Source organism: Lissotriton vulgaris, chromosome 2_1, assembly GCF_964263255.1.
Source record: "Lissotriton vulgaris chromosome 2_1, aLisVul1.2, whole genome shotgun sequence".
Classification (NCBI taxonomy): Eukaryota; Metazoa; Chordata; class Amphibia; order Caudata; family Salamandridae; genus Lissotriton; species Lissotriton vulgaris.
Genome location: NC_141687.1, coordinates 1814570581 through 1814596181, shown reverse-complemented (window position 1 = coordinate 1814596181; position 25601 = coordinate 1814570581). Strand labels below are relative to the sequence as shown.

The window sequence follows — 25601 nt, the reverse complement described above, 5'->3', positions numbered from 1 at the left end:
TACAGTAAAAGGAGTATTATGAAATAATACTGTAAAAGCATTGATATGGTTTCTTAGCCATAAGATAGTTAAAATGAATAAAATATATACATTCATATATACATTAGCTAACGACCTCAACTGGTGCTTGTAACTACGCCTACCCCGGTGTCCCTGACCTAAGCGAGTAAGTAAGTAGCAGTTTAAGTTAAGTTGGTTTTGCCAAGAGTTTGTTTCAAGAATTCTCTCCAAGGGTTTAGTCAGCACCGTACCTCTGGAATAGAATGCAGGAGGTCTGGTATCTCCTTCTTAGGACCCGATATCCCAGTCACCCGCAAGGGTAGGCTGGAAACGCCGGAGCTGGATTGTCTCAGCAAGACAAAAGACAGCGTCTTTCTCAGCGCGTCAAGGAGGAGGGGCAGCGTCCGTGGCCTTCTCGCATCTGCTGGGCTCTCTGCAAGGTAACAGCTGTTCTGCTCCAGTATTCACCACCACCGTGTGTTTGCTTAAGGCAACGTTGGTATGTTTATACCTGAAAGGTGCCGAGTTTGATGTAAGTTTTTGGACATAAGACGTCAATAAAGATGTCATTAAGAACTGGTCGTTCTTACAGTGCTCGCAGGAGTTCTATTACTAATCAAAACAAAGCAAGCGGGGCTTTCCCAGGTTGCTGGGGGTTTAAGATGTCGAAAGAACTCCGTGTGCTATCTAGGAATCTAAGGAAGTGGCTTCTGCTGTGTCATGGACTGTCATGGACTGTCATGGACTGTCATGGACTGCAGAGGCGAGTTACTGAAATATGGCTCTGATTGTTATGCCATTATTGGGATATGTATTGATTATAGCCGTATAGGGGCATGAGGTCACAATATTGATCGGGGTCCTAGATAAAACACATCAGGGGGAGGGAGGGGCACTGGGTGGCAGGAGGATGGAAACTGCAGGAAGCGGGAAGGGAAGCAAGCAGGAACAGCAGAAATGAAGAGAACAGGGTAAAAACAAGCAGGAAGGCAGAAATGAAGAGAAATAGTAGTGGTGGCTGGCATCTGCAGGGAGAAGAGGGCAGGTGCAAATGCAAATAATAATATTAAAAATAAAACCCTAACTGATGTCCTCTACTCCAGACCTCTTCAGAGCAACTGGATGCTGCAATGTGGGCACCAATTCTGGCGCTGCTCTCATGCTGTGAGAGCAGCACCCTGATTGGAGGGAGCAGCCTCACTCGGTGCTCCCCAGCGCCCTGGAGGCCTGCACTTACTCTAACCCAGTTGTCTTAAGTCAGCTGGGATAGAGGTTTCAAATTGTAGGAGTGGCTGGCCATCACTAGATGGCAGGCCAAAGGGACATGCGCACTTTGAAAAGTGCACAAACAGCCCACCTTCCTCCCAGCTGCTGTCATTCAGCAGTGGCCCTGCCCCGTACTGATGCTGATTTCAGGACGGGAGTATGAAAAATAAAATGGTAATGAATTAAAATATTATATTTCATCTTTGGGTGTTATTTAAGTGGGACAATGCTCCTCTGCTCCAACAGAGGAGCCGCCAAGGAGAAAAAGACAAAAACTAGCTGACAGGCAGAAATTAGGAAAAAAGGCAAAAGCATGCAAAAGGGCAGAAATAAAGAGAAAAAGGAAGAAATGAGCAAGAAAGGCAGAAATGAAGATAAAAAGGCAAAAACACGCACACAGGCAGAAATTACCAGAAAAAGGCAAAAATGAGCAGGGAAGACAGAAATTAACAGAAAGAGACAACAAAAAACGAGCAGGAAGGCTGAGGGGAAGGCAAGATGAGCAGAACAGGGCATCAGAGTGGAAAAAGGGGTAAGGAGAGACAAAAGGTAAAAGGCAGATCAGAGAGCACCAAGCGAGATGTGTGGGTGAGCAGACTGCAGCAACTGGTCAGGAAACCTGTCGCAGGAGGCTGGTATGAGAACCTGCTCAGTGGGATTGCGCTGTGGTATCTATTAAATAGGTCCTGGGGGGAGGAAGGGGGATTAGGTGGCGGGAGGAGGGAAAGGACAGGACACGGGCGGGAAATGAGCAGGAATGGCAGAAATTAAGCAATAAAGGCAAAAATGAGCAGGAAGGCAGAAATGATGAGAAAACGGCAAACAGGAGAATTTGTGTTCTTCTAAGTAGTAGACTTCCTAACTCGGGCAGCGCCTTCCACAAGGCTGACCATGAAAAAATCTGGGAGTCAAATTAGATCGGGCATTGTCCATGAAGGACCATGTTTCTGAAATATGGGGTGACTGCTTTTCTCGGATGCGCTCACCAGTCGCAACTACTGGCAATAAAAAGTAGCAGGGCAGCAGCAGAGGGAAGGGAATAAATATTTGTTTTAAATGTACCTGATTCTGCTCACCTCCTTGCACCTCGTCACTCCTCTGCTTCCTGCTTCCTGCTCCCAGCAGTCCCGGGGTCATCATCAGGGACTCCCCAGCCAATCCTCGTCCTGCTTTCATGCTGCATGAGAGTAGCACGGAGATTAGCCTGAGCGGGCTAGTTTAATGCTTGCTCAGGCACATGGAGTCTGTGCCATTTACCACTGGGCTGTGGAATACAGCTGAGTTGGAGAAACCTAAACTGCGCTGTCTGTTTGGCCAGTCTAAATTGACGTGCACACTTCTAAATGCACTCTACGCCACTCCTCCTCCCTCCCATGGCCCAGCCCCACCCCTCCTTGTACATGCTTGGCTCAGCCAGCAGCTGAAAAATAAAGCAATAATAAAATATATTTTTTCAGTCTGTTTACTCTGAGCCAGTGGGGCAACACTCCTCTGCCATAGCGGAGGAGCCTCCACTGGCGACTACTGCGGAAAGTCTTCCCCTGGCTACCATCTGCTGCAAAGAAAACCTTGGTCCAGGCCTTGGTGATAAGCTGCATCGATTATGGCAACTCCTTGCTGATGGTTCTAATGACACCTTACTGATAAAACTCCAGGTAGTGCAGAACACGGTTGTCCGCCTGGTCTGCAATCTGCCTGCAGGCTCTCCGTTGGTGCCTACCTTAAGATTCTTGCACTGTCTTCCAGTCAGAAGGTGTATTATTTTAAAGACCTGCTGCCTTACTCATAAGGCCGTGATGGGTAGAGTCCCCCCATATCTAAAAGAGAAACTAAATTACTACTATCCTGCAAGAACACTTAGATCTGGTGACAAGTAATTTTTGGTTGTTGTCCATGTCCATGGCAACAGACTAGGTGGTCGAGCTTTTTCCTCTCTGGCTCCTTCAGCGTGTAACCAACTTTCGCACCATCTGCATTGCCGTTTGGATTTTATCAAATTTGAAAAACTTTTGCAAACTTGGCTCTTCCAACTGTCTGTTTTTTGTGCTGGTCCAGACTCGATATAGGCTTTCGGGTATGATTAGTTGCACTAAACCAAGTAAAAATAACATAACATAACATAACATGGATGGCCACCAGTATATGGACCACCACAAAATTTGCTACACGACTTTGTAATTCATTATAATCCGCTACCTTTTTTGGGTCAAAGCAGAGGAAGAGGCAACCAAATGCACAAAAGAATCCAGTGAGATTACCTGAACCAAAGGGTTACAACCAAGAAATCTCTAATAAGCACAAGCAGGATCACGACCTAGGGGCCGATTACGATGTCATTAGGAAGGGCTTTGGATGGGATTCAGTATTGGTGAATCTGATTCTGAACCCTTGTTTCTGACCGAATCGGTCACCTTTCCGGGTGACCGAGTACGATCTGAGAAAGCCGTCCGGGCTGTCCGAATCAGTTCCCAATGGGATTCAGGCAGCCAGAGTCATTCGGATCCGAATCGTACAGTCCAATGGAGACAGTTTCCAAACGAGCGAGTACGATGACTGATTTGGACAGCCGTTCCGAATCGGTTTAACTGAGATTAAACAACTTTCGGAATCGGTCTTATTTATAAGTAAATTAAATGTGTCATTTGGGTGTATGCCAACTTTACCATGTTAAAAGGGTGAGCACAAGCACTTTGCCACTGGTCAGCAGAGGCAAAATGCACAGAGTCCTAATGCCATCAAAAATGGGTTCAGCTACTGAAGGCAAACATCTGGGGAAATACCACCCAAAATATGGTAATTTCCGAACTTCACATACCAACAGGTCACAGAAGAATGCAAGCTATGCCCCAGTGCCTCACTCTGTGCCTAGAACATCATAGGACAGACTGGGTTAGGAGGAAAGCTGAAAGTGAAGCAAAGGTATGGAAATGGCCCTTATTTCAAAACTGTTGATTGTGCTAATGGGATCAAATGCCCCTCCTGAGAATAAGATGCATGTTTAAACACTCTCACAAACATAATGCACATGTATGCCTCTTGGACTTCCCATTAGAAATGGAAGAGCTACTCCCTGTCATTAAGGAATTATCCAAGTGAAGCCCTCCAAGTAACCTCTGTGACTCTTAAGCACTATTTTTTTTTTCTTTAAGTCATGCAAACTGGTGGGAGTGAGACATAATCACAGAAGCTTTTTCCAACACCACTCAAACACTGTCATGTATTGAATACTTTCTTTATGATTCACCCAAGGCAGCCCTTGGGGGAGGGGTGAAGTGGATAAGAAAAAAAAAGCATCATCTTCTCTTCAATCTGGTCCCTCTAAAACAGGTACATCTAGATCCTTTTCAAGTGAGTTCCTCTCAAGGCATTATGGAAATAGATTATTGTGTATCTCTAAATAGAAAACAGTGTGTAAACTTCAAGAAAAGCACTGACAGAATGTTAATACTAAGGTGACATTAGCCTTTGAACTTTGCTTAAGTAAAACTTCCCAATTTCCCACTTTGAATTTTATAATGTAATGGAAGAAAAACACTGACTATTAGTCATTCCTAAACAAGAAAATAAATGACATAAATGTGCCCTTATTAATGTAAATAGTAATTGAGAAAAGTACCTTTTGTAAGTACTCTGTTAATTATTTGATATGACATTCAGAAAAGACCCTTCTAAACACATGAATACTGGGAATTGAAAAGCCATTCCCAAGGTTCCTCAGTCACAAAGTAATAAGGCTATCAAAAAAGGGGAAGACCAGGTAGAAGAACAACATCTTTTTTTTTTTTAAACTCTTTTTATTAATCAGTTGCTTATTACACATTGCGATATTTAGACAATACAGGTTACAATGGGGAGTCATGGTAACTCTAATACCAGTACACATTGCAACAGTGCTAAGCTTTCCCACTCTGTACCCACCATAACCACTCAGTACCCTTTCCCGGAGTGATGAATTCCAACTACAAAGGATTTAATTTGGACAATAATTGAACTTAGTTGTGAGTTGTACAAATGTAACACACTCAAATGAATCCACAGGATATCTGACTAAATGAACATTTGAAATAAATCTATGGAAGGATGAAAATAGAAAACACAGAGATGGGAATTCAAAACGATTTAGGTTTACTCAAAAAGGCATATAATTTGGGAGACAAATAAAGTGAATTAAAGCAATAGTTATGAACAGAGGCAAACAATAATTACTTCACAACTATAAAACATCAACTCCTGGTGGATTAGACAAACAACCAAAATTAATTAATAGAAGAATGGTTGTATGTTAGTGCCAAAGCAACGTGACTGGAGATGATGGAGGTGTCGACGTTTCGGTCTATAGGGCAGTCGTCATGTAGACCATCATCAGGACAGAATATTTCATTGCTGAAAATACTCCCTTAGGTATTGAAGAGAAAGCCACATCAGTTGGCTTTATGCAGTAAGTGAACGTAGAGCACAATGTCAGAAAGGAATCTTGACTTTGAGGAACTGAGGCCACATCAATTGGCTGAATCTTGACAAGCAGTTAGTTGAAACGGCGTGGTACATTCGTTTTCAGAAAGATCTCGTGAGTGACGTCTTTTGTCGGCATGTAGGTTCATCGGATGAATTAGACCGAAACGTCGACACCTCCATCATCTCCAGTCACGTTGCTTTGGCACTAACATACGACCATTCTTCTATTAATTAATTTTGGTTGTTTGTCTAATCCACCAGGAGTTGATATTTTTAGTTGTGAACTATGAAGTAATTATTGTTTGCCTCTGTTGATAACTATTGCTTTCATTCACTTTGTTTATTTGTCTCCCAAATTATATGCCTTTTTGAGTAAACAAATCTTTTTGAATTCCCATCTCTGTGTTTTCTATTTTCATCCTTCCATAGATTTATTTCAAATGTTCATTTAGTTAGATATCCTGTGGATTCGTTTGAGTGTGTTACATTTGTACAACTCACAACTAAGTTCAATTATTGTCCAAATTAAATCCCTTTTAGCACACTTTGACCTTAACCATACAGTGCCCAAGCCTACAAGGGTTGATAGGGTTTCCCCTGCCTACAACAGAATTCCAACTACAAGCACTCTGACTCAGGAATTCCTACATTTTCCCCACATATTCCAGGTTTTCCCCCATTTTTGGGGGCATACTCTACTCTCGTATACCACCTTTTCAGCTTGTTGACACCAGTCCAGGTCTTGTTTCCATGCCCCTCGCCAAACCCCCCACCCCCTTCGGTGAAGAACAAAAATTAAGGTTTGTAGATCCAAGAGAAAACAATCAATAAACGCAGTTCTTTAAGGAGCTGAAAGTGCACATTTCCACTTAAAAGCTAATCAAAGTCCCCTTCTTCCAGGAGCTTTCTATCCAGATTCAAAAGGCACTCAAAGGAAATCTCAACAGTACCGTCTTAATACGTCGAAAAAGCCCTTCGGTAGATAGGGTAGTAAGCGCTATATAAAGGCAATTACAATACAATACTATACAATTACTACCTTGAATGAAGTAGTGCACTCTTGGTAAGGGTTTTTCTTATTGATTCCACAGATTTTCCAGAGTGCAGTTATGGTGACCAATGATGCAGGCAATCACCAGCAGGGAGCATCAGGAGAGCAACGGGTAAGTAAAACCTCTGCCGCGTCTTTTGTACTCTAGCCACATCTGAGAATCATGGCCAAGACTTATGCGATTCCTGAAGGCATGCTGACGGATAGGACCAAAGTCTGGAACACCTCCTCCACACCGGCAAATGCACTAAAATCACGGCTGCATCAAAGACACAACTCACATACTGCAAAAACTGTGACACCCTTTTTAAAAAAAAGTTTTTATTGGTATTAATTTCACCGCAAGATACACGATTAACACAGGAGATATGCAACTTTGTGTATTCGCAAGGCAGCGAGTCAGAACGATATTAATAAAAATACAGACTCGTGCTGATTTGGCCCTCACATCACAATTTTCCACGTACTAGGTTTTGACCAAGGAGAGGAAACACCTCTGACCCCATTTTGCATCGATCTGGTAGTTCGTGGGTGTGGCTCATCTGTCTCCCCTCCCATTTCCAACCCATAGTGTCTCTTCCAAGTGCTCCAGATTTTATTTAATTTCTTAGGACACCCTCTTGCTTTATATGTCACCTTTTCTGCAACAATGTATAGGTCCATGCCGCCCTCCACTCGGTCACCATGTATAGTTTCGGTATACCCCACTTTCTGGCTATGTCTCTTTTGGTAACTACCAAACCCAGATTACATAATGAGTTTGGGGCATGGGAGGTCTACTCCCGAGGAGATTCCTAGTAAGAGGTATTTGGGGTCTATGGACAGCTGTGTCTCCATAACTTTATTCAGTTCTTCTATGATCCGTGACCAGTATTGTTTAATGAAGTAACATTCCGAAAGCGTACGTATATAGGTGCCTATCTCCATCCTACATCGTAGGCAGGTAAGTGTCTGAGCCCTCCCCATTGCAAATAGGTGTGCATTATCAAAGTAGGCCCTGTGTAGGATCTTAAATTGAATCAGTTGCAATCTTACCATGATGGCCACCTCTCTAGTGTGCAGCAGCCTACCAGTCAATGTCTTCTAAAACTCCGGTTGTGACTTCCCATTTGGCTTTAAGTACTGCCAGCCTATCCGGTATATTGTTAATCAGGGTTTTATATGTCCACAAGAAGGCCTTTCTAGATATTTCCCCTTGTAATAACCTCCCCTCTATTGGTGTGAATTCAGAAATGCCAGCGATGGCTAGCTTCTCGGCCTTCGATGTTTGTTTTAACTGCAGGTATTTATATCTGTGAGTGTCAATTAGTTTGTATTCTCGTTGAAGCAAGCTAAATGAAATCAGGGTGCCTTGCTCCAGGAGGTCTCCCAGCCTTGGAAATCCCTATTGTGTGCCAGTGATCAAAACGCTGGAGTCTGGTGATTTCTGGCAATTATTATTATTATTATTATTATTATTATTAATTTTTTAAGGCACACAGCTACCCGGGTGTTTCTCAGCACCATCGGACACGAGCAGAGAAGAAAAAAGGAGACTATTGATTGAATAACCATGTTTTTAGGCCTTTGCGAAAGTTCATGTAGATGGTTTCTTTCCAAAGTGGCGTAGGGAGTGAATTCCACAAAGACGGACCCAGACAGGAGAAAAACCGGTCTTCCATGCGCGACAGTCTGGTCCTAGGAACTGAAAATTTGGGTAGAAGAATGAAGACGGGGAGGTGGGAGGTAGTGATGAACTAAGGTGTTAAAGTACTGTGGAGCTATGCCAGATTTAATTTTATGCATGTAGCTCAGGGCCTTGAATTTAATGCGGTTCTCCACCCTAATCCAGTGAAGGTCGTGATGCGAGCTTGAGATGGAGGTCCTTCTAGGAACCTGGCAGAGTAACCTGGCCGCAGAATTCTGCACTACCTGCAGTTTGCAAATCACCTCTTTATTGGCACCTAGATACAGGACGTTGCCATAGTCTAGCCCGGAAGTAATAGGAGCCTGGACTACTGTTTTTTTGCATGGGACCAGGTAACATCCAAAGGATTTTTTAAGCCCTTTAAGGATGGTGAAGCAGGTTGAGGGGACTTTGACTGTTTGCTGCCTCATTGAAAGCTGGTCGTCCAGGATTACGCCTAAATTACAGACCTGTTGCACAGGTTAGGAAAGAGCACCCATTTTAGGAGGCCAATGCTGAGGGCCCCAAAGATCTTTATTTTTTCAAAAAATGTCTACTTCTGTTTTATTGCCATTAAGTTTTAGCAGGTTGGCATTTATCCAGCCTGCTATGTTTAGAAGTCCTGCCTGGGGATAGGATGGTTTGGATGCCTCTTTGGTGGATAGGGAAAAGATTAGCTCGGTGTCATCGGTGTAAGAGAGAATAGAAAGCCCAGCATCTTCGTCAATTGTAGCCAGAGGTCTGACATAGATATTGAACAATAATGGGCTGAGAATAGAGCCCTGCGGTACTCTATGAGGAGAGTCATGAGACTTGGAGCTGGCAGACGGGGAAAATATCTGAAAGGTACGGTCAGTCAGAAAGTCAGTGAGCCATTAGATTGTAAGGGTTTTAGTAGGGTGGTATGTGACACAGTGTCGAAGGAGGCATTCAAATCAAGCAGTATGAGTGCCACAGTTTCACCTTTATCAAAGCGGTGTCACAAAGTTTCTGTACCTCCCAAAATAGTGGTTTCCGTAGAAAACCCAGCTCTAAAGCAAGACTGCGGTGCATGTAGAAATTTTTGGGAGTCGACGAAATGCATCAATTGCTGATTAATATGTTTTTCAAGAAAATGTTGGAAGTAAAGAGATCGGGCGGAAATTAGAGAATTCCACTGGATCAACATTAGCTTTTTTTCAGAAGTGAGAGGACCATGGCATGTTTCCTTTTAGACGGAACAGCTGCTTCCCACAAAGATGCATTGAGGAACTCGATGATAAGCTTTAGTGGTGCTTGCTCCAGCTTTTGAAGTATGGCGATGGGAAGGGGATCTTTGGGAGAGCCAGGGTTAAGGCTGTTTAAGATGCATTTGACAAGAGATGGCATCTAGAGGCAGCCAGTTTTCTAGCGTATTAGAAGGTGCGTTGCTATGGTTCGCCTGAGGAGCGAAACAGCTCGATGTAGGGGGAGAGTTGTTAGTTTGCTGCACCACATTGGTTGTTCCTTCAATCAGTGCTGAACAGATGTTCTCAACTTTATCAATGAAAAACTTGGCTAAATCCTCACAGTGGTACAAAAGGGGTTGGTGATGGACGGAGCCTCTGAATCAATCAGACACTCACACCCAGTCAAGAGATCTGGGTTTAATCCATCACCGTTCTTTAGCCCACTCCACCACCCAAGGTCAGACATGGCTATATGCAAATCATTCGGACCCTGTGCCTCATGGGAACAGTGCAGCCCGAACTGCCAAGCCATGTCTTCCCTGGACCGGAAACAAGCTTCCGAGGACCGGTTTCTGGCATTCCAGCCTTCTTCAGCCCGGCTTGCTTGAATCCAGTAGCAAAGTGAGCAAGGGACTCACGTCTGAGTATACCCTGCCACACTTATGGCGGCCAAAAGCGGTACAAAAGGGCTCCGTCCATAACCCCCCCCCCCCCTTTTGTACCGCTTTTGGCTGCCGTAAGTGTGGCAGGGTATGTTCAGACGTGAGTCCCTTGCTCACTTTGCCACTGGATTCAAGCAAGCCGGGCTGAAGACGAAGGAAGACATGGCTTGGCAGTTCGGGCTGCACTGTTCCCATGAGGCACAGGGTCAGACTGATTTGCATATAGCCATGTCTGAACTGGGGTGGCAGAGTGGGCTAAAGAACGGTGATGGATTAAACCCAGATCTTTTGACTGGGTGTGAGTGTTTGATTGATTCAGATGCTCCGTCCATCACCACCCCCTTTTGTACCGCTTTTGGCCGCCGTAAGTGTGGGCAGCGTATGCTGAGACATGAGTCCCTTGCTCACTTTGCCACTGGATTCAAGCAGGCAAGCTGAAGACGGCTGGAATGCCAGAAACCGGTCCTCGGAAGCTTGTTTCCGGTCCAGGGAAGACATGGCTTGGCAGTTCTGAACTGGGGTGGCAGAGTGGGCTAAAAAACGGTGATGGATTAAACCCAGATCTTTTGACTGGGTGTGAGTGTTTGATTAATTCAGATGCTCCGTCCATCACCACCCCCTTTTGTACCGTAAATCCTGACAGTGAGCTTCAGTGAGCACAGTGGGATGGGTTGGCAAGCTGCGCCCGAAAAATCTTTAACTAATTTAAACAGAGCCATGGAATTGTTTTGGGGTAACGTGATGTTGTTGTTCAAATATTCAGCTCGGGCAACGTTGCAGAGGGACTGGTAGTCAATTGTCGCTGATTTATTAGTAAGTTTGGATTCGAGCGCATAATCCTTCCTCCAGCGTCTTTCGAGAGCTTTGAATTTGTTTTTTTCTATTTTTAACCTTTCCGAGAACCATTGGGCAGGGGGTCTGTGGTTGTTCACTTTTTTAATGGAGGGTGGGAGGCATTTTGAGATCCAGGTATGGATGATATCCAAATCTGCTAAATTTATTGAAGTAATGGCAGGGATGTTCTTAGCGAGATGTTGGTTAAAAGTGTCTGTCTAATTTCTTCCAGTTTCTAGACAATGTCTTGGTTGCTGAAGTGGGTGTGCTGGCACATTGCAGGTCCTTCCTCACCCTGAAACCGACCAAGAAATGATCAGACCAAAGTACTGGGAGCGTCGCCTGGCATGAGATACTAGGGAGATTGGAGAAAATGGGGTCCAATAAATAGCCCGCCTTATGGGTGGGGCCTGAGTTACAAAGTAGGACATTCACAGCTGCCAAATCGGCCATCAGGGATGTGCTCGAGGTGCATGTAGGGTCATTGAAGTGAATATTCAGGTCTCCCAGAATAGTGAAGTTGGCAGGGTCCAACAGAAGGGGGGCAATGAGTTCAGGAAAGGCCGCAGCCCATGGTCCTGCAGGGCTAGGAGGGCAGTATATCAAAATCCCAGAGAAAGTGAACTGGGGTGTAAGGAAAAGTATGAATGTGCTGGCTTCGCAACCCTTAACGGGTACGTACTCCCATTTACAGGTGAATTAATTATTAAAAATGTGCGCAATGCCAGCTCCTGTTTTAGCTCCACGATCCTTCCTAATTATCGTATAGTTGGGGAGGCAGAGCAGAAGAAGCATCGGGGCCAAAGCTCTTGTGTAACCATGTTTCCATGAGGAAGATAGCTCCGGGTTTAGTGTTCTACAAGAGGTCAAAAATGTCTTCCTTATGTTAAGGGAGCGACCTGCAGTTAATGCTAAAAAAGGTGAATTCCTTGGGAGGAGCGAACTCACTCATGTCCGGGGATAGTTTCTGTGTATTATCGTTAGTTGAGCAAGTGGTATTTGTTGGATGTTCCCTGCTGGGCTGTGTATCAAACGCATAGCCACAGCAGGAACGGGTGCAATCAAGATTTTCCAATTTAAAAAATATTAGTCCTGTTGCAGGCTCTGCCGGAGCTCATGTAGCTGCTTTTGAGAGTAGCTCATACTATCCCCGTAGGTGGGGCAGGGGTTGGGGCCCCAGGCCCGGCAGGACGTGGAGGCTGTGAGTGCTAGATCGCTCACCCTTCGGCTCCACCCCCAGCAATCCCCCAGGGCCGGAACCGGGATTATGAAATGCCGGCACCATCCACAACAAGCGGGGAGACCCCTTGGTGGACCGGGACCAGGCAAAGTGCAACCAGGCAAAGTGGACAGTGCAAGAAGAAAGCAGCAAGGTATATTTCAAATGTTAAAAATCCAAGTTATTAAAAGCACAGTGATAAAATCAGTGTCAAGAGCTTAGTAATCAAGCGTGAGGATATCAGCCTCAGCGACAGTCTCATAAATGCGCGCGTCCGCTGTGCGAAGAGGCTGGCATGCCAGTTATAAAGGCTGTGAGTGCTGGAGCGCTAACCGTTCGGCTCCGCCCCCACCAATTCCCAGGGCCGGAAACCGGGTTTCAGAAATGCCGGTGTACTATAGACAGCTGTGTACCCCCGGTCGATGTGCGCAGGCGCACAAATGGTGCGCCTGCGCATTTTAATTTTGATGACGTTTCACAACGTACAGCATAATTCCGTGTATCCCCCTTTTGTCGCAGACCAAACACGTGTTCATGACAGTGACATCATGCTTACACCCAATGACTGTATTTTTCGCATTTTTTCTGCTTCATTTAACCAATCATCGCATTTCCATATCTTTATTATTCGAAAACTTTCTGAAACTTTTCCTTTTCCGCTGCCACAGCCTTGCCGACAGTGTCGAGTTCAACCCTTGCATCGCTTCCAGTTGAGCTCTGCCTTTAAGCCCTTGAAAATTCTTGCCTCGTTTCCAGTCGGTGAGTAGTGTGCCAATGCATCTCCATGGAAATTTTGTAGTATAATAAAAGCCAGCCACGTGTGTGGCACTGTGGCCCTTTGGGAAATGGCGTCCATTTTATGTTTCATAATGATACGTTTCAATCAAATGTAATGTTATTGAAAGGCAGCCATGTGCGTTTTCTAATCTGCTACGCACTACTGCTTGCTTTGCCAAGGGGCGTCCACGTATAATAAAACCCAGCCACGTGCGTTTTGTGGTATAGGATGCCCTCGTGCCCTTTTGGAAATGGCGTTCAATTTATGATTCAGAAAGGTACGTTTCAATCATGTGCTTTTTCTAATCTGCTATGCACTACTGCCCAGCCACATGCGTGGCATACGTATAATAAAAGCCAGACACATGCGTGGCATCCGCACGGAAAAAGCCAGCTATGTCTGTTTTTTAACTTGCTTTGACAAAGGTCGTCCACGTATAATAAAAGCCAGCCACGTGTGTTTAGTAGTCTGGTATGCACTCTGGCCCTTTGGGAAATGGCGTCCAATTTATTTTTCAGAATGGTACGTTTCAATCGAATGTAATGTTATTGAAAGGCTTTGCCAAAGGGCGTCCATGTATAATAAAAGCCAGCCACATGCCTTTTGTAATCTGGTATGCCCTTTGGCCCTTTGGGAAATGGCATTCAATTTATGATTCAGAATGGTCAGTTCAATCTAATGTAATGTTATTTAAAGGCAGCCATATGCGTTTTCTAATCTGCTACGCACTACTGCCCAGCCACGTGCGTGGCATACATATAATAAAAGCCAGCCACGCGCGTTTTGTAGTCTGGTATGCACTCGGGCCCTTTTGGAAATGGCGTCCAATTTATGTTTCATAATGGTACGTTTAAATCGAATGTAATGTTATTGAAAGGCAGCCATATGCGTTTTCTAATCTGCTACGCACTACTGCACAGCCACGTGCGTGGCATACGTATAATAAAAGCCAGACACGTGCATGGCATCTGCACGGTAAAATCCAGCTATGTCTGTTTTTTTAACTTGCTTTGCCAAAGGGCGTCCATGTATAATAAAAGCCAGCCACTTGCGTTTTGTAGTCTGGTACGCACTCTGGCCCTTTGGGAAACGGCGTCCAATTTATTTTTCAGAATGGTACGTTTCAATCGAATGTAATGTTATTGAAAGGCAGCCATGTGCGTTTTCTAATCTGCTACGCACTACTGCCCAGCCACGTGCGTGGCATACGTATAATAAAAGCCAGACACGTGTGTGGCATCTGCACGGAAAAAGCCAGCTATGCCTGTTGTTTTAACTTGCTTTGCCAAAGGGCGTCCACGTTTAATAAAAGCCAGCCACTTGCGTTTTGTAGTCTGGTACGCACTCTGGCCCTTTGGGAAACGGCGTCCAATTTATTTTTCAGAATGGTACGTTTCAATTGAATGTAATGTTATTGAAAGGCAGCCATGTGCGTTTTCTAATCTGCTACGCACTACTGCCCAGCCACGTGCGTGGCATACGTATAGTAAAAGCCAGACACTTCCGTGGCATCTGCACGGAAAAAGCCAGCTATGTCTGTTTACTGCAATCCTTGTATCGCTTCAAGTTGGTGAGTATTTTTTGATCTGCCGTCCGCGAATTAAATGAAACCCAAATGTTGCCGAAAGTATTTGAGATCCACGAGTCGGTGACTAGTCCGTGAATGTAATTAATTGTTAATTCAAGCCTGCGAATTTCATTAATTGTCAATGAAAGCCCAATGTTGCCTACTCATTTGTAGCCATGTGCATTGAACCATGGCGAAATACAAAAATGTAGTGCACTTTAAAATCGAAAGAAATTATCCATGTGCGTTTTCATACTGTTTGCGTATTGCTTGGAGTTGGCCACTAGTGTTTTCCAGTGAATTAAATTAATTGTGAATTAAAGGTCAATGTTGCCGAAAGTCAGTCTTAGTTATTTGTGCAGGCCCCTTTTCAATGTTAAATTGAAAGCCCAATGTTGCCAAAAGCGTATGTAGAGCCATGCAGAAATACAATGTGAGACCTGTGTGACGAGCCATGCCGAAATGGACACTGTTTGATCCTTCTTAAATTCCTCGCTGCGCATGCACATGTCACTTGCATCGCTTCCATTTGAACCTTTATGTTTCAGTGTATGGTTGGTAACGTTTGTTCTTCTGCCTCAGTGTCTAGTATATATTGCTGTATCTTACCTGTAATTGTGTTTGCTACCTCGTGTCTTACTCTAATCTCCGCCGCCATTTGTCTAGTATATATTGCTGTATATTATCTGTAATTGTGTTTGCTACCTCGTGTCTTACTGTAATCTCCGCCGCCATTTTGTCCATTGCTCATGAATATGGCAGTGCCTTCCTAGTGTCTCCTTGTGGTTAAAGTGTATGTCATATATGTACTGGTTTGTTTTTGAAGGTGGTGATCTTTATGGTAATACTCTATTTTTCCATGTTTTATAATTGTCTCGTTAAATATTTTAACGACCCCATGTACAATTTGGTAATTACCTATTTCATGGTTAAGGTTTTTTTTCTTGTCACTTTATTTTTTGTTTATAGAAATGGATGACATTAAGGGGGTCATTAGGATCGCGGACGGACTTGAGTCCGTCCGCGACCCCTGAGTAGGAGGGAGCGTCCGCATGGGCTGCGGCTTTCCCTCCTGTGCAATTAGGATGTGACCACCACCCTGGCGGTCACATCCTCTATTTTTAACATTGCAGCGAGTGCGGCTTCAGTTATTATTAAATTAACTGAATATTCATTTCATGAAGTTGCCTCCCAGGTAAAAACAGAACCATGGAAAGGGAGGACTCACTAAACACGACGGCCCGCGATATAGTTAGGCTTCTCCTGTTTTACTTACCAGTAATGCTGCCATATACCCGGTTTTTTTCTTTGCTTTTGCATTTCTGAGAAGGGTTGTAATTGAGAGGTTCCATGCAGTGGGACCAGAGGTCCTTCGCACGCAGCCATATTTACCACAGAGCAGCTTACTGCGGCTGCGCCGTCTCCAGGCAGAGTACAGCTCTTGCAGCATTCTAGGCGCACAAGCGCAACATTCCATAGGCAGCCCCAACATTTCTTCTTCACTGGCTTGGAGCTATTTCATTGGTGATCGTGTGCACCTGTAGTGCTTCTGGTTTAATGTGTGGACTCTGAATGCCCGTGCATTTCAAAGGAACGGCATTGTATTAATTTATTTATGTTTCCTTCGCTGATTAATCGGTCCTGTCATGTACCACACATTAGGGGTTAGACTAACGCATTTCAGTGCTGTCTTTGTTTCACCGCACTAGCATGCATTAGTCATCAGTTTAAGGCTCCTTAGAACATCCCGGACGCTGGTACTATAGTGCTGTGAGTGTGCTGTGCTGGACTCTATTGTTTTAATTTTAACAATCATTGGTCACTAATGGGGAATGATTTTCTACAAAATGAGAGTTGAGGCACCACAGCGACTATCACAATTATGAATGAAAGAGCTTGCGCAAAGCCCAGGTCTCTGTGTAGCATGTTGTTCTTTGCCTATGTGACACTTTCTTGTGAGTAAAGCAAGGCAACAAGCAGTGGTAGTTGAACAACTCTTTGAATTGTCTATTACTGTATCTAAACATATCACACACATCAATTAACAAATGCTTAAAACTAGCCGCCCTATTGGCAGTGCTAATGATTGTTAACAGTAGCAGTTCAGTGGGTAATAATTGTTTTGTTGTGAATAATTAGAAATGGAAAGACAACAGCCTTGTGAACAACATAATAACAAGAATCTTCAAACAAGTGCTGAACCTTCCAAAAACCTAATCCCCCGCTCAAATATGACCTGAGTTTGGTCTCCAAGATCACCGAGCGTGCTATTATAAATTACAAGAACTTTTATTTGCCCCAGTATTGGAACTTTCATAGATTCCCATGCTTTGTATCATTCCCCGTCGTCGGAATGGGAGCCTCGGTAAATAGAAAATACCATAGTAATAAGCACAAAGTGAAAAAATTGGCCTAGGCCTCATCTCATTTTGTAGCTTATCCACCTCTTTTTGTAAAAGAGACCAAACTTCTGCAGTAGCCAATCAGAGCAGCCTCACCCCACAGAACCTTCCTGAGAGAAGCTCAGAGCCTCAGATTTTCTACCGCACGTTGTGCAAGGGAGTCTCCATTGAGCTCTGCTCAGTTTCTTCAGTTTTTTCTGACTTTTTCTCAACAACTTGGATTCTTTTTCTTCATGGCTGACAAGGAGAAGAAAGCCCTTTTTAGGGCCTGTGCCACCTGCTCCAAAAAGAGGTTGTTTGTCGAGAACAAACATATGGACTGTATATACTGCCTGTATCCGGACCATAAACCTACAGGCTGCCCGATTTGCAGATCCTTCTCAGCAAAGACCTTGAGGGACAGGGAAGGACGTCTCCTCACATGGCTTCAAAAGATGAAGGACCGGAAGGATATTATGTCTTCGGACAGTGAGGGCTCCTCGTCGATGGTGTCATCTAAGAAGTCTCAGAAGAGGGGTAGGTCCCCCCCTTCTGCTTCAGGCGAGTCCCGTCACAAGGCCTTACCAGGGACCTCTGATAGGTCTGACAGGCCTGCTTCCCTAAAATCTCCTCACCACGGTGAAAAGGAGAGGCAGGGTAAGCCTGAGGAGCAACACCCCTCAAAAAAGGTGAAAAAGTCTTCAACTATTTCTTCACCTCCCTCTGAGAAGGATAAAGGGGTCAAGAAGCCTTCAGCTCCTGTCCAAGAGGTCGCTTCGGACAAGAAGCAGAGGTCGTCGACGGTTAAACTATCAGGTACGTCGACGACGAGTGTAAAAAAGGACAGCTCTGTGAAAGTTGCCTCGTCGACGGGCTCGTCGACGACGGTTATGTCGACGACGCCTGCACCGTCGACAGTTTTCAAAGCTCCAGATTCCTGCTTGTCGTCGACGAGAATGACCATCTCCACGTCGACGACGACTGCAAAGCTGGCGATGACGAGGACGACATCGACGACGACGGTGTCGACGATTCCGGTTACCATGTTGCTGACGACGAGCTACCACCATCGTCGACGATGAGTCTCACCTCGTCGACGACGCAATCCTCGACGACTAAGACAGTATCTACGTCGGCGCTTCCATCGTCGACGCAGTCCCATAAAGAGCTGCCGTCGACGGAATCTTCCGAAAATCTTGTTTTTTCACGTAAAAAGAAGCTCATAACGCCAGAAATGACGTCTCCGCGACAGGTTCAGAGATTGCCACTTAGTCTGCTGTTAGAGGATGACTCTGATGAAGAGAATTTTAGTGAATACGGACAAGCTTATAGCCCATCTGACCTGCAGGTTAAGGTTCAGGATGTTAGCTCTGAGGAAGAAGGCATGGAACGGCAGCACTATGTTCCGGAACATTATTGTGCGGAGGGGCACACTACTACCAGGCAGATGCCTTTGCAGCAGCCTACACGTCAGCTACCAGAAGGGATGGTGGCGATGCCCTCCACTTTAGTTGCGGATTTACAACTTATGTTGCAAGACTACCGAAAACGTTTCCCTACTCCTCAAGAGGCTCAGCGTCTGCATCCTCCCACGCCTCTGCCTCAGACATTGCAACCTGTGGCAGACCACTCTTTACCTACAAGAGAGCGTACCACTGTGCCGGAAGAACGCCCACAAGAGGTGGTGCATGTTCATGATACTGATGATGACACTGCTTCTTCGGATGCAGACCAACAAGCGGATCCTGATCAGGATCAACAGGCGCCTTGGAATCCTACTGACCCGGCGGATCCGGACAACGCAGATCCAGACAACAATACCTCGCCTCCAGCGGACGTTGGAGGATTTCACAACCTAATGGAAAGGGCTTCCAAAAGATTTGGTCTTCCAGTGACCACGGTTCAATCGGAATGTTTCTTATATGACTTTAAGGAACCATTCAGGAAATTAGTACGGTCCATTCCAATCATTGAGCATGTCTGGTCTGAGGGCTTGAAGGCTATGCACAACCCGGCCACAGTCCTCCCTGTGCTACCAAGACTAGAGAAGAAGTACAAAGCACCTGATGGCAGTCCGGCATGTTTGCTTGGCCAGCCGAAACCGGACTCGGTCATTTCTCAGGCCGCCCAAAGCAAATCTAAGAATCCTTCTACGCCACTGACTACACCACCAGATAAGGAGGGCAGGCGCCTAGACAACGTAGGCAAACGATTTTCAGCAATGGCAAGTCTTCTAGTTAGAGCAGCCAATGCTTTAGCAATTCTGGGACGCTATGACCGCCAGATGTGGTGCGACCTTGCTCCATTTGTAGAGGAATTGCAGGATTCTTCTAAAGAAGAAGTGAAGAAGATTTTGCTTGAAGGGGAGCGGGCTTCCTCGGAAGTCATTGATGTCGCAATGGATATTGCGACCACCGCATTTCGAGCACTTGCCGGTTTGGCGGTTCTGCGACGCCAGGGGTGGTTGAAGGCCACATGGTTCAGGCAAGAACGGTTTGGCGGTTCTGCGACGCCAGGGGTGGTTGAAGGCCACATGGTTCAGGCAAGAAGTGCAGAATAAAATCTTGGATCTGCCATACGACGGAGAAATGCTGTTTGGCAAGCACGTCGATGAGGCCCTGCAAGGCATTAAAAAGGACACCGATACAGCGAAGTCCTTAGGAACATTGCAGTATCGCAAGGTACCCTTCAGGGGAGCTAGAGGCAAAGGATTTTCCTCTTATAGAGGAGGAAATCAGAATCGCTACTCTTCAGGCTCTGTCTAGCCAGACATATAAACCTCAGTACTCTCAGAGGGGTTCTTTCTCTCGCCAGCAGCCTAGGGGACGCCAAGGCCAGCAAAGGAGAGACAACACCAGGAAACAATAGCGGCCAGGTGGCTCTTTCCACTGTTCCTGTTCCCTCATTCACATCAGTGGGGGGCAGGATTGCCCATTGCCTCGACAACTGGATGATCATTACATCGGATCAGTGGGTCCTACAAATTGTCAAAGAAGGACACACGTTGGAGTTTCAAGACCTTCCTCCGACAAGAGCGCCGGACGCCTTTCCTCCCAAACATCTCAAGCTCCTTCATCTCGAAGCCCACCAACTTTTCACCAAGGGGGCAATAGAGCCTGTACCCCTTTCTCAGAAGGGGAAAGGGTTCTATTCCAGGTTCTTCCTGGTTCGGAAGACAAAGGACAAATGGCGTCCAATTTTAGATCTACGGCAGCTCAACACTTATCTCGTAAAGTTGTCCTTCAGGATGGTCACTCTTCAGGACATCCTTTGTCTCCTCAATCCAGGGGATTACATGGCGACCCTAGATTTGGAAGACGCCTACTTCCACGTTCCTATTCATCCAGCTCACAGGCAATATCTTCGATTTACAGTGGGCAGGAGCCACTTTCAATTCAAGGTACTACCGTTTGGTCTCCGGTCCGCTCCACGGATCTTCACAAAAATTCTGGCTCCAGTAGCAGCTTATCTCAGAAGGCAAGCTATTCAGGTTTTTCCATATCTGGACGATTGGCTACTGAAGGCTCCATCTGCTCTAGAAGCGTCCAATGCAGTCCGGTCATGCAAAGAACTGTTCGAGCACCTAGGTCTTCGACTCAACAAGGAAAAATCAACCTTCTGGAACTCCTCGCTATCCGTCTGGCTCTACAAGCTTTTCTTCCGAGGATTCGCAACCGTGCAGTGCTGGTTCGTACGGACAACACCACAGCCATGCACTACATAAACAAACAGGGCGGAACAAGATCCTCCGCCCTCTCCAAGGAAGCTCAAACGCTGTGGAATTGGGTAATCCAGAACAATGTCTCCCTCTCAGCGGAACATCTAGCGGGGACACTCAATGTCAAGGCAGACGCTTTGAGTCGCCAAAGGACAGTCTCTCACGGGTGGGAACTAGACCAGACCGTTCTGGAGGAGCTCTTTGCACGATGGGGGACGCCATCCATCGATCTGTTTGCAACTCCCCAGAACGCCAAATGCCTGTCCTTCGCAAGCAGGGTTCACCATCGGGAATCCTTGGGGAATGCGCTTTTGATTGCTTGGTCAGGCGCCTTTGTTTACGCCTTTCCTCCCATTCCGCTGATCCCGAGGTTGATCAGCAAACTCAAGGTGGAACCGTGCAAGATGATTCTGATCGCTCCAGCATGGCCCAGACAATTTTGGTACTCGGAGCTTCTCCTCCTCTCCCAGGACCAGCCAGTTATCCTACGTCCTGTGCCAACCCTGTTAACGATGTCTCACGGACAAGTTCTACATCCGGACTTGAAGTCTCTGCGATTGACAGCGTGGCTCCTGAGTTCCGAGAATTCCAAGGTTTAGATCTATCAGGGGAATGTAGGGACATTTTGGCCCAGGCCAGAGCGCCTAGTACCAACAAGACCTATCGTGCTAAATGGAAGAGATTCTGTATTTGGTGTCGGAAAGAAGGTTTACACCCATATACCTCTGCTCCACACCAACTCTTGCCTTACATTCTTTCATTAGCTAAATCTGGATTGGCTCCATCTTCTGTGAAAGTCCATCTGGCGGCCATCTCTAGATTCAGACGTTCATCTTCAGGTCCTTCCCTATGGTCAGCGAGAATTATCAAACAATTTCTGAAGGGTTTATTCAGGGTCTTTCCTCCACTCCGGCCGCCACCTCCGGCCTGGCATTTGAATCTGGTCTTGTCATCTCTCATGAAAGCCCCTTTTGAACCTGTTCATAAGTCTGACCTTAAGTTTCTTTCTTGGAAACTGGCTCTTCTCTTGGCCCTGACATCGGCTCGAAGAGTAAGTGAGCTCCAGGCTTTCATGATTGAGGAACCCTTTCTACAGTTTAAGAATAATGTTCTGATCCTAAGAACGAATCCTAAGTTTATCCCGAAGATGCCTTCAGAATTCCACCTAAATGAGCCAGTTGTCTTAAAACCGTTCTTTCCACAGCCTTCCACACCCGCGGAAAGAACTTTGCACTCTTTGGACATTCACAGATGCCTGAAATTCTACCTGGAAAGAACAAAACCTTTCAGGAAGTCTTCACAGCTTTTTGTTTCTTTCAGTCCTCCACGCAAGGGATGTCCAGTTTCTAAAGCCTGTATTTCCCGCTGGATTTCCAGTGCTATACAATTTTGCCACCAAGCGGCTGGAAAACCACTGCACCGAGCAGTTCGTGCTCACTCTACCAGGTCAATGGCTTCATCGACAGCTCTATTCGCAGGAGTTCCTATCAAGGACATTTGTAGAGCTGCAACATGGAGCAGTGTCCACACATTCACTCGCCACTACTGTTTGGATTCTTCTGTGAAAGAAGATGCAGCAGTGGGCCAAGCAGTTTTGAGGAATCTTTTCCAATAAGTCGGTGAGCTTTCCTTTCTATCCCGCCTTCCTATTTGCATATTTTGTATAACTGCATTATTGTCATATTTTATGATCCTATGTGTTTCTACTGTTCTAATCAGAGATGTGTAACATTTTCAGGTTCATATATTGCAAAATATGCTTTTTCTGTTTACTGCTGGTTACTCTGATACAAAGCATGGGAATCTATGAAAGTTCCAATACTGGGGCAAGAAAACAAGTTACTTACCTGTAACTTTGGTTCCCCAGTATTGGTAATTTTCATAGATTCCCATGCGCCCACCCGCCTCCCCTGGGAAAGCTCAGTCTTCTTATCTTGGTGGATAGCTGTTCACAACGGCTACGAAAATCTGAGACTCTGAGCTTCTCTCAGGAAGGTTCTGTGGGGTGAGGCTGCTCTGATTGGCTACTGCAGAAGTTTGGCCTCTTTTACAAAAAGAGGTGGATAAGCTACAAAATGAGATGAGGCCTAGGCCAATTTTTTCACTTTGTGCTTATTACTATGGTATTTTCTATTTACTGAGGCTCCCATTCCGACGACGGGGAATGATACAAAGCATGGGAATCTATGAAAGTTACCAATACTGGGGAACCAAAGTTACAGGTAAGTAACTTGTTTTCTTCAGTATTAAGTATTTAAAAACATTAAAAGACATTTGTATTTGTTAGATGAATACATCTAAGTCACGTACATACAAAACATGTTGCATTACAAATGGTATAGGTGTCACATTTGAAAAAGTTTAAAGTATTGGCATTGTAAATGACAAAGCTATTAATTTGGCTATTTTCAAGACCAACACATAAAAAAAAAAATTCATTTACAAAACCAATAGCTCCAACTTTTCTAATGCGAGACCTATTGCATTTCCAATGCTTGTTGTTCTTTGAAAGCTGACCAATGGATATTCGATGAGGTTGGTGTACTTAAAATCTATTGTTAGTGTAGTATGTGTAATGGTGTATGATTTACATGGTGGTTCTTGTACAAAAGCACATGTTTTATCCTTTTTTTATTTGAAAGGTAATAGATGCGTATCTGTCCAGACTCTGTTTGCTAAGACCAAAAGTACGTATATTGTCCTTAACAAGTAACAGACCTCATGTAAATTGAAAATCTGTATCAAATGTAACTAAATTATATTTTGTTTCTTGACTTCAGTGTTTATTGATTACTGCAACAGTGACTTCCTCTATATTCATTGGCACTTATCGGTCATCTTTTTTCCGGGTAAATATGAAATTGTCTTACTGCACTTTCTGTTTGTTTTTTTTGGGTGTTAATCATTGTTAAAAAATGTGTTAATAATTTGGTTGTCATAAATAATTATATGGACATTTGTAATATTAATATTGATTGCAAGTGTGTATGCAATTTATTTTATTACTTGTCTTGCCTTTTTTTCAATTTTCATTCAATTGTTTATGACGTGTTATGCCTTTTTTCAATTTTCATTCAATTGTTTGACGTGTTAGATGTGTTTTTAAGTATTCTGCTACCGATGTTGTATGTGACTTGTCTCTTTTCATGTTCAAAATTTTGTACTGCATAGTTACCTTTTGAGAAAATGGATATGGTCCTGTGTCCCACCAATACCGGAGCTCATTGGATACTTTTGGTAAGTGCAAAATTTTGTGACTTTGGTTAGTTGATCATGAAGAATATGACTGCTTAAGTGTTGTAAGCGCTGAAGACTTTTGTTGAAGAATATATTAATCCCTTTCTTGTATTTTTCTTTCACATGTTTTGAAGATACAACTCAATGTAAAAATATAAAGTTTGGAATGCTCATTTTTTGTGTTGTCCTTTTTGTTTCAGATATTGAAACCTTCTTCTAAAAAAGTATTAGTATTCGATTCACTGGTTGGAAATGCTGGGAAGTACCAGAAATTTTTAACACATTGGAGGTACGACTTTACTTACAAATTACATAAAATATGACTTATCATTGTGAATATCTGATTTTTACATGTGTAAGTTCCGTTGTGTAGCTTCTTGTTTTCATTTGTTATGTTTTACGAACAAATATTAAACCTAACTGTTCGTATGTTTCCAACGGGCTTTCCTACAGGCAATCGACTGTCCAGAAAGTGACCTATGGGAGTTAGTGGTAGAATGTAACGCCAAGCAAGAGGACAGCTTCAATTGTGGTGTTTTTTGCATGCTGATAATTTTTCTGTAATGTAATTATAATGTTACGGTTGTTGTCGATATGTTTTAATGTAAATAGATTTATTTCTATGGATTAGTTGCAAACTGTAAAAGGGCTTGTAGTGAAGTTACTCTGGTGCTGGTGATTAGTTTTTGCCTGTCATTTTGTCTGACCACTAAGATGGCACTAAAGTTGTTGGTGTCAGACCTCGGATAAAGTATTTTCAAAGGAAACATTGTTAACATTTCTTTTTATGACCATTTTATGTTCATTTGGTTATTTGTAAAACATACTTTTTCTTACTTGTCCATTCAGTTTGCAGAATCGTACATACTTGAATTTCCTGTCCCAGAACAAAATATAATAGATGCAACGTTTCTGAATGAATATAGAATGTTTATTGCAATAAAGCTAATGCAGTACTCGGGTTAGAGTTTCACGTTTCTCGATTTTTTTCTTGTGAGAATTGTATTGCCCTAGTTTTGTTTTTAAGTTTACATTTGCTTTGTATGTTTCTTTTCTTCAATTCTCAAACATACAGAGACTGTTGTTCATTCTATTAATTGAAGTATACATTGGAGTATTTTAATGCTGTTTTATTTTTTTGCCTTTTGAAAGTTCTGATCTGTTCTTACTGTCCTATTGTGTTTTTTTATGTTTTAGAGATATGTCCATAAAATACTTTGCAATTTGTTAATTTTTTTGTACTTGCTCCATTCATGCACTAATGTTGATCTGTTACATTTAGATTCGGTCCAAGAATTCTGCAAGGAGTGCAATATTAAAAAATCTGTTCTTCTGCAAACCTATACGGTTCTTTGTCAAGAATGCTGTAGATGGATACACTTAGAATGCATTCTGTTCGACACATCTAGATTGTTACCTTTACAAGGTTTTAAATGTATGAAATGTTGTTAAAAAACCAGGGTACTTATTTTCTTCATGATGTTTCCTTATGTCTGCTGTAGATTAGCACAATATGTAATCTCATGACATTTACTATTGTCTTAATTATGGTAAGTTAT

The 25601-nt window shown here is 44.1% G+C and overlaps 1 protein-coding gene across 1 annotated transcript in view; it reads left to right on the top strand.

Moving 5' to 3' along the window:
• Window positions 1–25003, top strand: part of LOC147733320 (uncharacterized) — a 53052-nt gene extending 28049 nt beyond the window's left edge. Inside the window, exons 2-6 of the mRNA XM_086956306.1 lie at window positions 6813–6884; window positions 23586–23654; window positions 23977–24042; window positions 24243–24331; window positions 24496–25003. Coding sequence (XP_086812432.1) covers window positions 6813–6884; window positions 23586–23654; window positions 23977–24042; window positions 24243–24331; window positions 24496–24532 — 333 coding nt within the window. The 3' untranslated portion in view covers window positions 24533–25003. The remainder of the gene's footprint in view (window positions 1–6812; window positions 6885–23585; window positions 23655–23976; window positions 24043–24242; window positions 24332–24495) is intronic.
• The last annotated feature ends 598 nt before the right edge of the window (window positions 25004–25601 follow it).